Source organism: Esox lucius, chromosome 18 (genome assembly GCF_011004845.1).
Source record: "Esox lucius isolate fEsoLuc1 chromosome 18, fEsoLuc1.pri, whole genome shotgun sequence".
NCBI lineage: Eukaryota > Metazoa > Chordata > Actinopteri > Esociformes > Esocidae > Esox > Esox lucius.
In genome coordinates, this window is record NC_047586.1 from 10639599 (window position 1) to 10653871 (window position 14273).

At 43.0% G+C, this 14273-nt stretch overlaps 1 protein-coding gene across 1 annotated transcript in view; it reads left to right on the top strand.

Moving 5' to 3' along the window:
- The window catches only part of man1a1 (mannosidase, alpha, class 1A, member 1), a 131761-nt gene that overhangs the window by 28537 nt on the left and 88951 nt on the right, over positions 1-14273 (top strand). The window contains exon 2 of the mRNA XM_029114503.2: positions 6695-6791. Coding sequence (XP_028970336.1) covers positions 6695-6791 — 97 coding nt within the window. The remainder of the gene's footprint in view (positions 1-6694; positions 6792-14273) is intronic.

Consider the following 14273-nt stretch of genomic DNA (forward strand, 5'->3'; position numbering starts at 1 on the left):
GCAGAGAGATACTGGATGTAGAACAAAGGGAACACACCACAGTGAATTAGGAATGCAGTAGAATAGTGAAGAGGATGTGGAATTACATCAAAAGGATGCCTGGATTGTTCAGGTCCTCCATATTGGTGTGAAACCATGTCTATTGGGACATCATGCTTCATGTGAGTAACTCTCTCAGAGATTCTCCCATCGTACCCACCTGACTCTCCTGGGAGTCCCAGATGGTAGCACACAAACACTTTCTGTTCTGTGTTTGATGATTTCCTCCAGAATTAGATTTTGTCTCCTTCAATTAGCTCACATCTGTTGTTTTGTAACAGCCTTGAGTCAGGGCGTGCTTGAATATGAAAAGAGGGGTGAAAAAGTGCTTGTGAAGGGACTATGAGGCGAAGTAATGTGTAGTGTAGGATGGACCAGCACAAACATACGCAATGAAATCACTGTACTGACATGCAAGATTGTTATATCGTTGGATCATCCAATATCTAAAAACGCATCTCAGCCACTTGTAATGTCTGGGTTTTCTCCTCCTGCAGCTGCTTCTCTCGCACACCTGCAGGGCAGTTCCTCCTTCTGGTTGGTTGATTCGCTATGTTTGCCTGCTGTTAGGTCCAACAGTCAGACGATTGTTCTAAGCAAGAACCATGCCACCTGCCACTTTTTTTTTTTTTTTTTTTTACTTCTTATATTTGAATTTTGTTAAACTTGCTTCAGACAGTTGGGACACTACACCTTTTAGTTTTATATCAAATGTTTATACAAACATTTACTTTATTTGTATGAAGCTTTTAAATTATCCAAATAAAGAATTATGTCATTGACCACTGAATGAAGAGTTTTCACAAACAATGTAAGTATTACTGTCACAGTCCAGTAAGCCCCTACTCCCTACAGTCAACAGATTGTGTGTCTGGTCTGTGTATAGAGTAGGATACAGCAGCAGAGCTAGGAAGGGAACAGCTTGGGCGCGTTGAGAAATGGGATGAAGAGCTTACTTGGTCCTAATCCGGGGAAGACTCTAGAAGGCTGTACAACCTGGCTCAGTGGGATACATGAAGATCCTGACAAGAGGCTCCATCGTTCTTGGCTGAATTGTAACAATGACACAGATGTTCTTATTTTATGTTGCTGCCGACGTCTGTTCCTGCAGACCAGCTTTGACAGCAGTAAAGAGCAAAGCTGACCATAAGGGGCTGCTGCTTCTTATGCTTGTCTCTCACTTAGTAGCACAATGTGGAGGCCCTGATCGTTGCCTTTCTGAATGCTTCCTTTTCCTAGCTGGTCCTGCTGTGGTTGATAAGGCAAAAGGCACGTGGAAGTGTGGCATTGCCTTTTAAAGATATTCACATCTAACTGCAAGGCGCAGAAACAAAGAATGAGTTTTCTGAACAAAGGATAGATTCTACACCATTGCAAAATTATTTATAATCTGGTTGTGGGCCAGAAACAGCATGACCACTTCTGAAGTCGTCGGGGGGGGGGGTGGGGGGGGGGGTGGAGGGGGGCTGTTGAAAATAATGTAAATGAGTAATTGACCTTGTCCTTACCGGATGCTCATAAAAATCCATAATGCCCTGGACCTGTCTTTCACAACAGCGGACTGAAACTGAGAGTTTGCCTAATCAAAAAGACGGTGTCAGTGAGTGCGTGGGCCTAATCCTGTGTCGGGGTGTAGCTGTCCCCCCACGCTGTAGCCGGGTGTTGGGATTAGCCACAGCCTCGGCTAAGAAGATCTTCTCCAGCTCGCCTCCCCTCCAGGGTGTCCCTACACTGCTGCCTCGATGGCCGGGTGTTCTGATTAGCCTCAGCCAGCCGGAGAGCTCTGTTTACAGGATCTTCTCCAGGGTTAGGAGTGGGTATGTTTTGGCCTCCTGCAGGAACCGGGAGTCAGGGCGTAAAGGGAAGCTAGTGTGGATGTGGCATCTGTTGATATTGCTTACGGTTGGGCTCCCTGTTCTGGAGAGCTGCCTGTCCGGATCCCTGTGTTCTGTGCCTGCCGCCAGCACTGTCTGTCTGCCGGTCTCTGCTCTCCGTCAGAAAGCCCCATGGCGCAGAGCTTCTCCTAATCAGTGCTGTTCTGGTTCACACACTGCTCTGACAGTCCGTAATGTGGGATGAGGCGGGGAGAGGTGGCTGGATTAACTGCGGGGGATGAAGAAATTAAAATGTTTCAAACCGAATGTAACCAAGTTCCCAGGTTCCCCCGAACTAGCTGAATCTTCCGGGTTGGTCGGCAGAGAGAATAGAGGGAATACGCAGGATCACGAAGGACAGGGTTCTAGGGGACGGAGCCAGACACGAGGGGAGGGGTAGTGGCGTGTTTAGGCCGAGCTCTTCGATTCCTTTGCCTTTGAATAGCCAGTGTTGATGCGCGATTCTCTTTGGCGGTATGTATTGTTGTTTTACATCCCTGTATTGTCGTCACATATCATACTCGACTCTCCGATCATCCCACGTACCTGAAATGAATCACTTTCCATGTTCTGTTTATGAATCAACAGACATCTGCTCTTCAGCTCCTCCGATTCATTGCTTACCTTTTAGAATGACAACGCTGAGGGAAGTGTAGGTCCTCCTCAACACAACGCTGAGGGAAGTGTAGGTCCTCCTCTACACAACGCTGAGGGAAGTGTAGGTCCTCCTCTACACAATGCCCAGGGAAGTGTTGGTCCTCCTCTACACAACGCCGCTGAGGGAAGTGTAGGTCCTCCTCTACACAACGCTGAGGGAAGTGTAGGTCCTCCTCTACACAACGCTGAGGGAAGTGTAGGTCCTCCTCTACACAACGCTGAGGGAAGTGTAGGTCCTCCTCTACACAATGCCCAGGGATGTGTAGGTCCTCCTCTACACAACGCCGCTGAGGGAAGTGTAGGTCCTCCTCTACACAACGCTGAGGGAAGTGTAGGTCCTCCTCTACACAATGCCCAGGGAAGTGTAGGTCCTCCTCCACACAACGCCCAAGCATGCCGAGGCTACTAGTGCAATAGCAGACATGTTGGTTTTCTATGGCAGGTTTTGACTAACAGCAATAAAACAGACGTCTGATGTTTGCCATGATATAACAGAAGTTTTCTGGTTAGAGGTTGGCTTTGGTCTGTGCCAGGTCCTCGACGCCAGGTCCTCCACGTTAGGTCCTCCATAAATCACCTGGGTTTAGGGGGCTGTATGTACGTTATTTATGCCAATAAGTAGAATACATCTTTCAGTATGCTCACCTTCTTGGTTATCCCCAAAATAATAATTGAAAACAAAGTAGAGAACGTGCCGTTTACAAGAAATAAATTGCCTTTTAGAAAACTAATTTCCTGATTGTATATGACTGGAGACATGGAGGAACCTTGCCAAAGCATGTGAACCGCTGGGTGGAATGAGGAGAATAGCCAAGCGTAGGCTGACTTCAGTTGGCTAGCGCACCAGTGTTTGCTCTGGTAGTCTACCACGCGGATTAATTGTGGGCTCGCGCTACGCATTACTTTCATTCGATTCGGGTAATTCATTGCCATTCATTCTTCGGACACATTCTGTTGTTGGCGTACCCAACTGAGAGCAATGCAAAGAGGTGTAGATATAACCATGATATAGGCTATACCCACTGACAGCAATGCACAGAGGTGTAGAAATAACCATGATATAGGCTATACCCACTGACAGCAATGCACAGAGGTGTAGATATAACCATGATATAGGCTATACCCACTGACAGCAAAGCAAAGGGATGTAGATCTGACCATGATATAGGCTATACCCACTGACAGCAATGCACAGGGATGTACAAATAACCATGATATAGGCTATACCCACTGACAGCAATGCACAGTGATGTACAAATAACCATGATATAGGCTATACCCACTGACAGCAATGCACAGTGATGTACAAATAACCATGATATAGGCTATACCAACTGACCGCAATGCACAGTGATGTACAAATAACCATGATATAGGCTATACCCACTGACAGCAATGCACAGGGCTTGCCAATCCACCCCCCAGGGGCAGGGCAGCATCGGGCACACGTCCACACGGGCCTATGATAAGCCACCAATTCTTAAACATTGGAGCGATATTGGAATTTGCCATATATAAGAGCCAATCATACAGCCCCGAGATCCCCGCCTTGTGTCTGTCTCTGCAGAAGGGCTGTCGCCACTCTGACACTCTCCGCAGGTAATCACATCTGGTCTGTCACCTCATTCCAGTGTTGGCGTGACGTCTTTGGAGCAGACAGTGTCGGAGGTAAACAATGACACTGCTCCTGGTGCTGATCCGTCTGACAGACCGACAGCATGTGGAGACACACACACACACACACACACACACACACACACACACAAAAATGACTAGATTACATTTGGACTCAAACCCTTGCATAAAACCCTGACTGGAAAAGCAATTATAGCCGTGTAAATCAAGTTGACTGGCGCTCCGTCTGAGCTGGAGCGGGACTCTCGCTTAGCCGAGCCATCCAGTTAGACCGCCGCGCTGCAGGAAGCCGGTGTTTTCTGGGCAGGAAATGTAGAGCTGAGCGGATAGAGACAGCCAGCCCATAATGAAGAGAAGCCATTCCCACCCGGGAATAGTGGACAAGAACACCCTGCTGCGTCTACATCGCAAACAAAACCCCGTACTACTGAATGAGAATCGATACGGCCCCTGTTTTCAGTGCTTTCCGTCTCTCCCTCTGGTGCACAGCTCTCGCTCCAAGTCGCCCCGCCCTAGCCATACCAACCAACTGAATGGCTGGTTTCTACCACTAGAAGAATAGGGGTGGGGTTCCTTGGTAAATTATACCTGGCTTTGCATCTCGCCCTCTCTCTTGCTCTCCACGGGGGAGTCGATGAACTAATCTCATTTCTGGAGGGGACGGCTGGCTGGCATGGGGAGTCCATGCTGTGCCGTAAATGGCTTCCAGCAGCGTTCCAAAGAGGTCCTCAGACAGGGGAATGAGAATGGTCTGTGAGTGTTCTAAGGATTTTTGTTCAGACCTGGGACTGAGTGCTCCTGGTTTCATCTCCCTGTCGAAGCAATCCTAGTAATTGCTGCCTTTCGTAACTGTCACCATGAGCCGTTCTGGAAGTTTTCTCAATATTTAACACGGGTGTTTGAGCAAGTCTCTTACATAGGGTCCCTACTGTGACTGTGAAGGGTGTGTAGGTACCCGAAAACCATCTCCTCTCTGTCACAGACACCTTACGTTATAAAGTCGTTTTTTGCCTTGGTGCCCCAGTCATTAACCCATTATAGCTTGTGTATTGTCAACTTCATGTCACCTTTTTAACTGGCGGAGGTGTTCGTATTGCAACAAGGACACATCATTAATAAACCCTCCTGCTGTTGTGTTTGGTGTCATTGTTCTTCCTTGCTTGATTAGGTATCGCAGAAAGACGTGTGCAGGAAACTGCTGAAGAACTGATCTGTAAACAAAGGAGTAATCTCTCACGGCCCACTGCTCCACTTAAGAAGGATGGTTATTCTTTTTCTGTCCATTGATTCTCTAAATATTTGTCTGATGGGATGTGGGGGTTGTGGAGGTGTAGCAGCTCAGATTGTTTTGCTAAGGATTTTCAACAGACAGCGTGGAATTGTGTACCCCACTTCCTTGGATCTGACAAGCTGAGATTCCTCAGGAAAACATTATTTTAATCTCTGTCGGGTCTTCTCATCTTTCGCTTGAGGGCGGATTTCGGTTTCAATCTGCCTCTCTGCATCAACTGAATAGAATGGCAGAATATTTATCTTTTTTCTTACAATCTAATCCTCCTAACAACAAACACAAGAGGACACGCCGTTATCACATGCACTATCCTGCTGAAGAGTACGGAGATGTAACTGCAGGTAGAAAATTGCACACTAGTTTGCTCTGTTAAATACACAACCCATTCCCCTCCAAATGTATCACCTCAGCTTAGCCTGATTACTGTATATCCAGTGTTCTACTTCCCCATATGCTATGTGGAAAAAAACAAATATTCAGCTGTACTACAAAGACGTGTTGTGATGTTATATGTTATGATCAAAATTTTCATTAAGTGTAAAAAACAAAAGTATAAACTTTGCTGCTACATGGCTCTTGGGGAACTGCGACAATTATAGTGTTTCTGTTTTGTACAGTTTATCTGACACCATCTGGATTGCCTCACCAAGGAGAGGGAAGGAAAGCTTTATTCAGTAATCTCTATTCAGGGTTTCTCAGCTGTGATTCCATTGGTGGATTAGGTGTCTGTTATACTCTTTGGGACCTAAATGGAGACTGTCCAAACTCACTGGTAGAAGAGCAACTTTGTGACATGTGCAGCTTTGCATCAATATTCCTTTCTGGATATTCTGAATGTAGTGTAGAGAATGCTCTGTTTCAGGGGTTACCTAAGAACCAACCAGGGTCACTGAAGACATCAAACTGACATGGCTTATTAGTTTTTTCTGTGTAACGTCAAAGTCTGTTATGTGATTGACAGACTTTCCAGGACCAATTAATACCTGAGGAATCAACATATGTTGTACAACATAAAACAGCCACACATGGTCTCATCTCACAAATGGGCCAACACCATTATTTAACAGAACTGTTAAATACTTTGCTGGAAACCTGCCTGTAATGATCAAACCCCCACAGGAAGTGAGTTACCTGCCATAGATATGCTAAGGCCTAAACCTATTTGTACCCCCTCCCCTTTCTCTCCCTCTGCCCATAGATGATGAAGTTTGCCTGGGACAGTTACAAGCGCTACGCCTGGGGATCCAACGAGCTGAGGCCCGTCTCCAAGCAAGGCCACTCCAGCAATCTGTTTGGTGAGTCCCTGTCAGTGGCCCCATAACGGCTGAGACATGCCTGCCCTGCTGCCATTGGCCTTGCCCTGCGTATTAGGAAACAATTGGCAATCGTTCAAAGCCATCAATCAATAACCGTGTGGTGTCAGCCGGTCTCCGGAGTGGAGAGGAGTGGTGGAGCACCTCTGAGTTCGGCTTGAGTCCGTTCCGCCACACCACGGCTGGATGGCTCGCACAAACTGATCGCTTTGTCTTGCCTGCTCAGATTTGGATTTGTAAGTAAACGGTATTGTTGCTACTGTAGACTTGTACTGAAGATGTCGGCAATGGAGAAATGTCACTGTCTGGCACAGAAATAATAGACTTTACAAAGGCAGCTTCTGTGAAACGACTTTAGTAAACACGGCCCTCTTTAGCAACTGGAGATGGTTTTTATATTTCCTATACTCTGATTTTTTTTAAATGTTGAATCAAGATTAATCTCGGTTACTCAGGAAGGGAAAAAAAATATTGTCTGCAAAAGTTTGACATTTTCTGTTTAATTAGTCCACAGGATTCTGCCCATGAGAGATTAGATGCAGGTAGATGTTAATGTTCTTTAGGCTTTTTAAAAGCATGCTCGCTTTACGTCTTTGGTCCCTCGGATTCTGTGTTCTCTGGACATTAAGATTTGATTCATAAATCTCTCCGAAAATAATTAGCGATGGTGAAAAAAGATCCATAGTTCATATATCAGGATATCATTTTTGTCACAAGATTCATTCATGTCTGTGCTTGGCGGTTTTATGCCTGCACTACGAGGTGTATTTTGAATATTTCTTTTAAAGTTTTTCATACATTTCAGTGTTATAATTTTGTTGTTTTTAGAAATACCGGCAGTGAACATGCGGAGTACATTTGGAGGTTAAGCAGATCATGTTGCACCCGTGAATCACAGGCTGACACATTGATGACACAGGCTTTGTCAGTGCTGTTGTACAGAACCTTCATAGTAACAGTATGGAATTCAGCACTGGATGTTTGCAATCTAGATGTACTGTTAAATGGACTGATTTTCCCATGTTGAATGCAACATTGGTTCTGGGCAACTCGGTCATTTATTGGATTCACATTTATCAATATGGTATTGATATTCACATTGGGCTGAAATAAGCTGATATTTCAGAATTTAGTTGGAAATATAGACACGTCGCTGTGGTTGTGCATTTGGTTTGCTAATGTAGTTCATTTTTAGGGCTTGAAGTTGCTAGAGACGTCACAGAATACAGATATATATTTCTCACCGTTTGTCTGCCGCAGGAAGACAAGACGGAGCCACAATAATTTTTTTTTTTATAAATATATAAAAATATTAGTACACAAAGACAATTTGCCTGCCTTTTTAAAAAAAGTTGTAGAAAACACCAATATTACAGGATTTCTAGACAGCCAGTGAAGTGTTGGCAAAGACCCCACCGAGTACAAAGCACTTAATCTACCGGAACTCTACTGTTGTGGACTACATGGTGGCGCAGCACCACACAGGCTACATTTTATACTGTCGTTGGTGCATTTGAGACTCTGCCTTGCTTCCCTGTTGAAAAGGTTGTTCTGCCTTAACTCAGCCACCGATGACTAATGAAAACATGATTTAAGGATCTGTCCTGTCCCTGGGCCACATACAGGGTTTGCTATACAGCTCCGGGAAAAATGTACCTTTTTCTTTCCACTCCAAAAAAGTCGAAAGGGAAAGTTTTGAGTGAGGAACAGAAGGGTTAAAATCAAGAGACCACTGCAAATTGAACGCTTCGGTTCCTCACTCAAAACTTTCCTTTTCAACTTTTTTGGTCAGGAAAGAACAAGGTACAGTGGTCTCTTAATCTTTTCCGGGGCTGTATGTCTTAGAATGACAAATCACAATACATTTCAGTGTGTGTGTGTGTTGTTCAAGGGGCAATTCTGTTAAAGCTACTCAGGTAGTACAGTGTCTGTTAGTAATCAGTACTGCTTCCTGTCTATTCCCCATGTGGAACACACGTGGAAACACGGTATGCTGCTACATGGCTCTTGGGGAACTGCGACAATTATAGTGTTTCTGTTTTCACAGGCGCGCACACACAAAAACATGTTTGTCTTACCATACCTGTAATTTCTAGGGACAGAAATGTATTCCCATTCAAAATCCCAATTAGCCTAACCCACGACCCTAATCGTAACCATAACATTGAGCACTAAGCCTACAATTTACAGGTAAGAACCGGTAAACTGTTCCCACCTTTTCACATTTTTACATTATTTTACTGTAGTCATCTGTGGCAATTGCTGGCGCGGTATACAGGTGCATCCCTAGATGCAAAACCTGCCAAATGGACATACAGTGGATATAAAAAGTCTACACACCCCTGTTAAAATGCCAGGTTATTGTGATGTATAAGAATGAGCCAAAGATAAATCATGTCGGAACTTTTTCCAATGTGACCTATAGTGAACAATTCAATTGAAAAACAAACTGAAATCTTTGAGGGGGAAAGAATAAATAAAATACTCATCCTGGTTGCATTGGTGTCTACACTCTTAAACTAATACTTTGTTGAAGCACCTTTTGATTTTATTACAGCACTCATTCTTTTTTGGTAGGAGTCATACCTTTTGGAATTATGGCCCTGCTTTTGGGGGACTTTTTTGTGCAAACTTCAGCCGGGCTTGGATGTTTTCGTTGTAAGAAAAGGCTTCCGTTTTGCCACCCTACCCCATAGCCCATTCATATGAAGAATACGGGAGATTGTTGTCACATGTAGCACACAGCCAGTACTTGCCAGAAATTCCTGCAGATCCTTTAATGTTGCTGTAGGCCTCTTGGAAGCCTCCCTGACCAGTTTTTTTCCCTTGTGTTTTCATACATTTTGAAAGGACGTCCAGTTCTTGGTAATGTCTCTGTTGTGCCATATTTTCTCCACTTGATGATGACAGTCTTCACTGTGTTCCATGGTATATATAATTCTTTGAAAATTATTTTGTATCCTTCTCCCAACTGATATCTTTCAAAAATGAGATCCCTCTGATGTTTTGGAAGATCTCCGCAGACCATGGCCTTTTCTCTACTTTCCAAGTAAGAAAATGTCAGGAAAGTCCTACTAGAACAGCTGAACTTTATTTGTGATTAATGAGAGTCACTTTAAATGATGGCAGGTGTGTAATGACTTCTATTTAACATGAGTTTGAATGTGATTGGTTAATTCTGAACGCAGCCACAACCCCAGTTATAAGAAAGCAACCAGGTTATTGTAAGGTTTTTATTTTAAGAGATTTCAGTTAGTTTTTTTCAATTGAATTGTATACATTATAGGTCACATTAAAAGTTGGAAAAAGTTCTGACGTGATTTATCTTTGTCTCATTCTTTTACCTCGCAAGAACCTGGCATTTTAACAGGGGTGTGTAGACTTTTTATATCCACTGTACATAAAGGACAGGCATATTTTCCCACCGTCAGCAAACCAATTGCGGTTCCTCATACATGGTATTGCAATACCTTTGTTATAGCAGTCACAATCGTAGTGGCCTTTCTGGAGTGAAACGCACACTCCCATGTTCAAAGATTCTCATTGGCAGGTTGAGCGGCCTCATCCCGCATGCTAGCCTATTTACCAGAACTGTCAAACACAACGATTCTTTTACGTCGTAAACAAACTTCGAATTGAATCTTTGGGCTGTTTTCAATGTGATTCATAACTGGTGTGTGTGTGTGTGTGTGTGCGTCGTGAAACCAGATCACGGGTGTGATTGCATGTTTAAGTCGAGAAAATGTCCTGTAAGACCTCCACCGCTGACACACTTCACTCTCCCTCCCTCGGTTTATGTGGCCTAATTACATTTTAACAGTGTGAATGTTTGTCGGGCTCTAATGTGATGTCTGAGTGGCTGTACGCGCGTTCTGCTATGTGATAGGCTGCATGAGAGTGTGCTGGACTGGACGGCCTGTGACAGTGGGGAGTACCGTGTTGACAGGCATTCAGATCGGTCTGATATCCAGGCTTGCTGGGGCTGTCTCACCGAGGAGCAAAATGATATGTGGAGGCTGATGTGGTGCTGGAGGATGGGAGCTCTCCGTCTTTCTCTGTGGTGTGCGTGTTCGTACGTGTGCGTGTGTTGAACAGCTCTCTCACTGATATCACCAGTCATTCCAGATACAGGCTCCAATCACATGGAGTTCCAGTTCTAATTAAAATGTCTCTTTAACAGGCCATGCATGTTTTCTTTCTTCACTCAGAACTTTCCATTGGGGACAGGAGTGGCATATAACTTTTCCTGGTGCTCACCTCTGGTAGTGTGGTAGCTCATTTAAAGGCCTAGCAGAAATGCCTACAACTTAATCTTTTATTCTCTTGAAATATCAGTCGAACATTTTGGCTGATTAGACTTTCATATTTAACCGAGAATTTCAATCACCCTTGTGTAAATTCTATTTTATTATCAGGGACTTAAGATATGCAAATTGCTGGATGAGAGAAAGCTCTGTGAATCTGTAATGGACGATTACCTTCTGTGTTTTGGAGCATTTATCAGTCTTTTCTCTTTCTGTTTACATGTTAATCTAAAGCAAATACGTTTCACATGAATGTTAGATGTACTGCCATGTTTACTGGAACACTACATATTACTTGACCTCAAGGTCCTGTCACTGATATGTGTTGATTCAAACGTATGTTATATAATAACCTCAGAGCAGATTTTTTTCACCTGTATTGGACATACTGTACATACAATTCCTATATATTGCATATTATTCCATTGTTTGGCATTAAATATGTTTTTAAGTAATCTTACATTTCAGCTGTGAATGGTAAACATTTAGAACACAGTCTGCCTTATTAACCAATTTGCTAATGTTTAAACAAAGTCTAAGAAGTATGTGTCAAAAGGCCAAAGGTTTTCCAATGTCTAAAAATGTTTTTATTTGCTATGAATCACAGTTTCATCCAAGTGAGAAGTTCCTGATGACAAGCTTCATAAATTCATTTGTAAAGCCCCGACCATGTTAGCCAAAAATAAGTGTTACACAGGATATGGAAAAAAGGCTAAGTTACAATACATGTTTGTTTTTGCCTCTGTTCAGAAGTCATTCAATATTTGTCATCTTACAACTATACCGTTCTAAAACAGGTTATGCAATCAGATAAATGGGGTTTGATACAAAACAAATAGACTTAACAACTAAGCAGCACCCATAATTTATGGGGGTGTGGCTGGACGTGGCAGTCCTTCTCTTCCCGGACCTTTGCAGAAGCCTTTGATGAGGTCCTGATGGGAGGTAGGGGCTGGGCCAGCCCTGCTGGCTGCCTCCAGAAGGTTCTGGAATATGCCAGCCTTTTTTGGTGTTGTTTTGTACGGCACTGATGCCATAGACTGTAGGCTCATTCATGCCGCACAAATGGCAACAATACTATGGGAGGGATACGTTAATGTTAGAAGAAAAACACACTCACGGCCACCTTATTTAGTCTGTCAAAAATAAATGTCTGTTTTTCAATCCAGATTTTGCATTGCCAGGGAGAGACACTTGAATTGTTGCTTGTGTGGCTGCCTCTGTGTGAGCTGCTGTCTCCCCTAACTAACCTCTCCTGCCAATGGGGAGTAGCTATAACAACAGTATCCTACAAAACCGGTCGTAGCTAGCTGGTATCCTGTGAGAATTTACAAACCATCTGCAGCAGAAGAGGCAGGACAGAGCAAACTGAGTGATTGTGGGAGCTGAGCTCGTAGCAATTCAACACGGCCTACAGTATGATATCGACAACGACAATGTCATTTGCATTGTTTAAGTCAGTGATCTTCCTTAAAGGCAATGGGCTCCCAGTCAATCCAGTCTATGTTAAAAAACAATTGTGTCCCCAGTTTATTGATGGTATAGTTTACAATATGATAACTTATACCATGTTCAAGTCGCCCCTATATACCGACACTTTAATTTTCAGAGCTTTTTAGACGTTTTTTTTTCACTTGGGTTTTGTTGGTTTCTGTGCATAAATAAAGCTGGAAAATGTCTGATTTAATGTTTTTTTTGCACATAGAATGCAACAAAAGGTGAACATTTTTAAAGGAGTTGGTAACTTTCTGTATCCACTGTATGTGCTGTGTCCCACAGGACTCATGCCTCGCTTTTTCCAAACCTCTGGTCGAAGAAGCTACAGTTACTGTGTCTCTGTTTGCTGAGTGAGTCAGCACCCAAAGCCAATAAGCTCACTGAAATCCAAAATAACAAGAGTCAGTAATAAAATGTGTCATTACCAATAAGGGGTTCTTAAATAAATCTTAGATTAAAAGCATTGTATTTTGTTCAAAACATCTCTGAAGACCTAAACCTCAATTTGACTATTGAGGAAGCTGATCTCCTTGGGATAGGTAAATTATCATGGCCATGTAATATTGAAAGTGTAAAGTTGTTGTGAAACTTGGGGTCGCAGGGCGGGGGGTATGTCTGTTATAAAAAGATGCTGGACATGCATGCTTGCCTTTCCTTGTAACGGGTTGACTGTTTCTCTTGCAGTTTTCAATATATCTGTGATGAAAAATTAAATTCAAATATCAGAGCTCAGACACACATACCACACCACAGAAGACATGCCATTGGTCGCAGTCAGTCACAATCATTGATTTCACGCCGTGAGCATTTTTACATGACAGCCGACATCAATGCCTCAGGTACAACCTATCTTCCTTGTTGAGGCATTGACTGCTCCCGCTTCTCCAGCCGAATGGTGGTTTGTGGGTCTTTGTGTATATATTGAAGGGTAATGGCAATGACACATATCAGTCATGTGTAAAATGTGTTAATGTTTGGGTTAAGGTAAACTGAAAATTACCAACACGACATTTCTAATTCATACCAAATACATTTTGCGCTGATCACACAGTGGTCTTGCATGCATTAAATTCATGCATGGTGAATTTAATTTAGGCCCGTTTGATTACCCAAATTTCACCTACAAAAATGTCTTAAGAAAATCAAATCAGCTAATCAACAGATGTTAGGCTGCCTTCTTAGGAAAAAAGCTTTATTTTCTTCTACTTTTCTTCTTCTTTTCTTCTACTTTTCACTGCTATATAGTAGAAAACATATAGGTTGATTAAGTTTAACCTAAATCACGTGCATACATTTAAAGAGCTGTAGGCAATAATACCATTGTATACAACATTACCGCATATCAATGACTGAATGTACTTGGAAACGTGAAGTTTCCTATCTCGCCCAGCACTAGTTTATCGTATGTATAACTGAACAGAACTGTTAAATTATAAAATTATAGAACATCTAATGGATGTTCTATAAAAGGCATTTGTAAAGATGAGTTATCTACATGCCCTTTATGTAATAATATTATACAAAACACACGTTTGCTTCCTCAGAATTATAGCAGACAAACACATTAATATTGTGACTTTAACAAAGCCCAATATCTTTTTCCTGGATGTGCTGGTAAGGAAAAGGCTATAACCAATTGTTTGCAGCACGTCCAGGTCCAGGT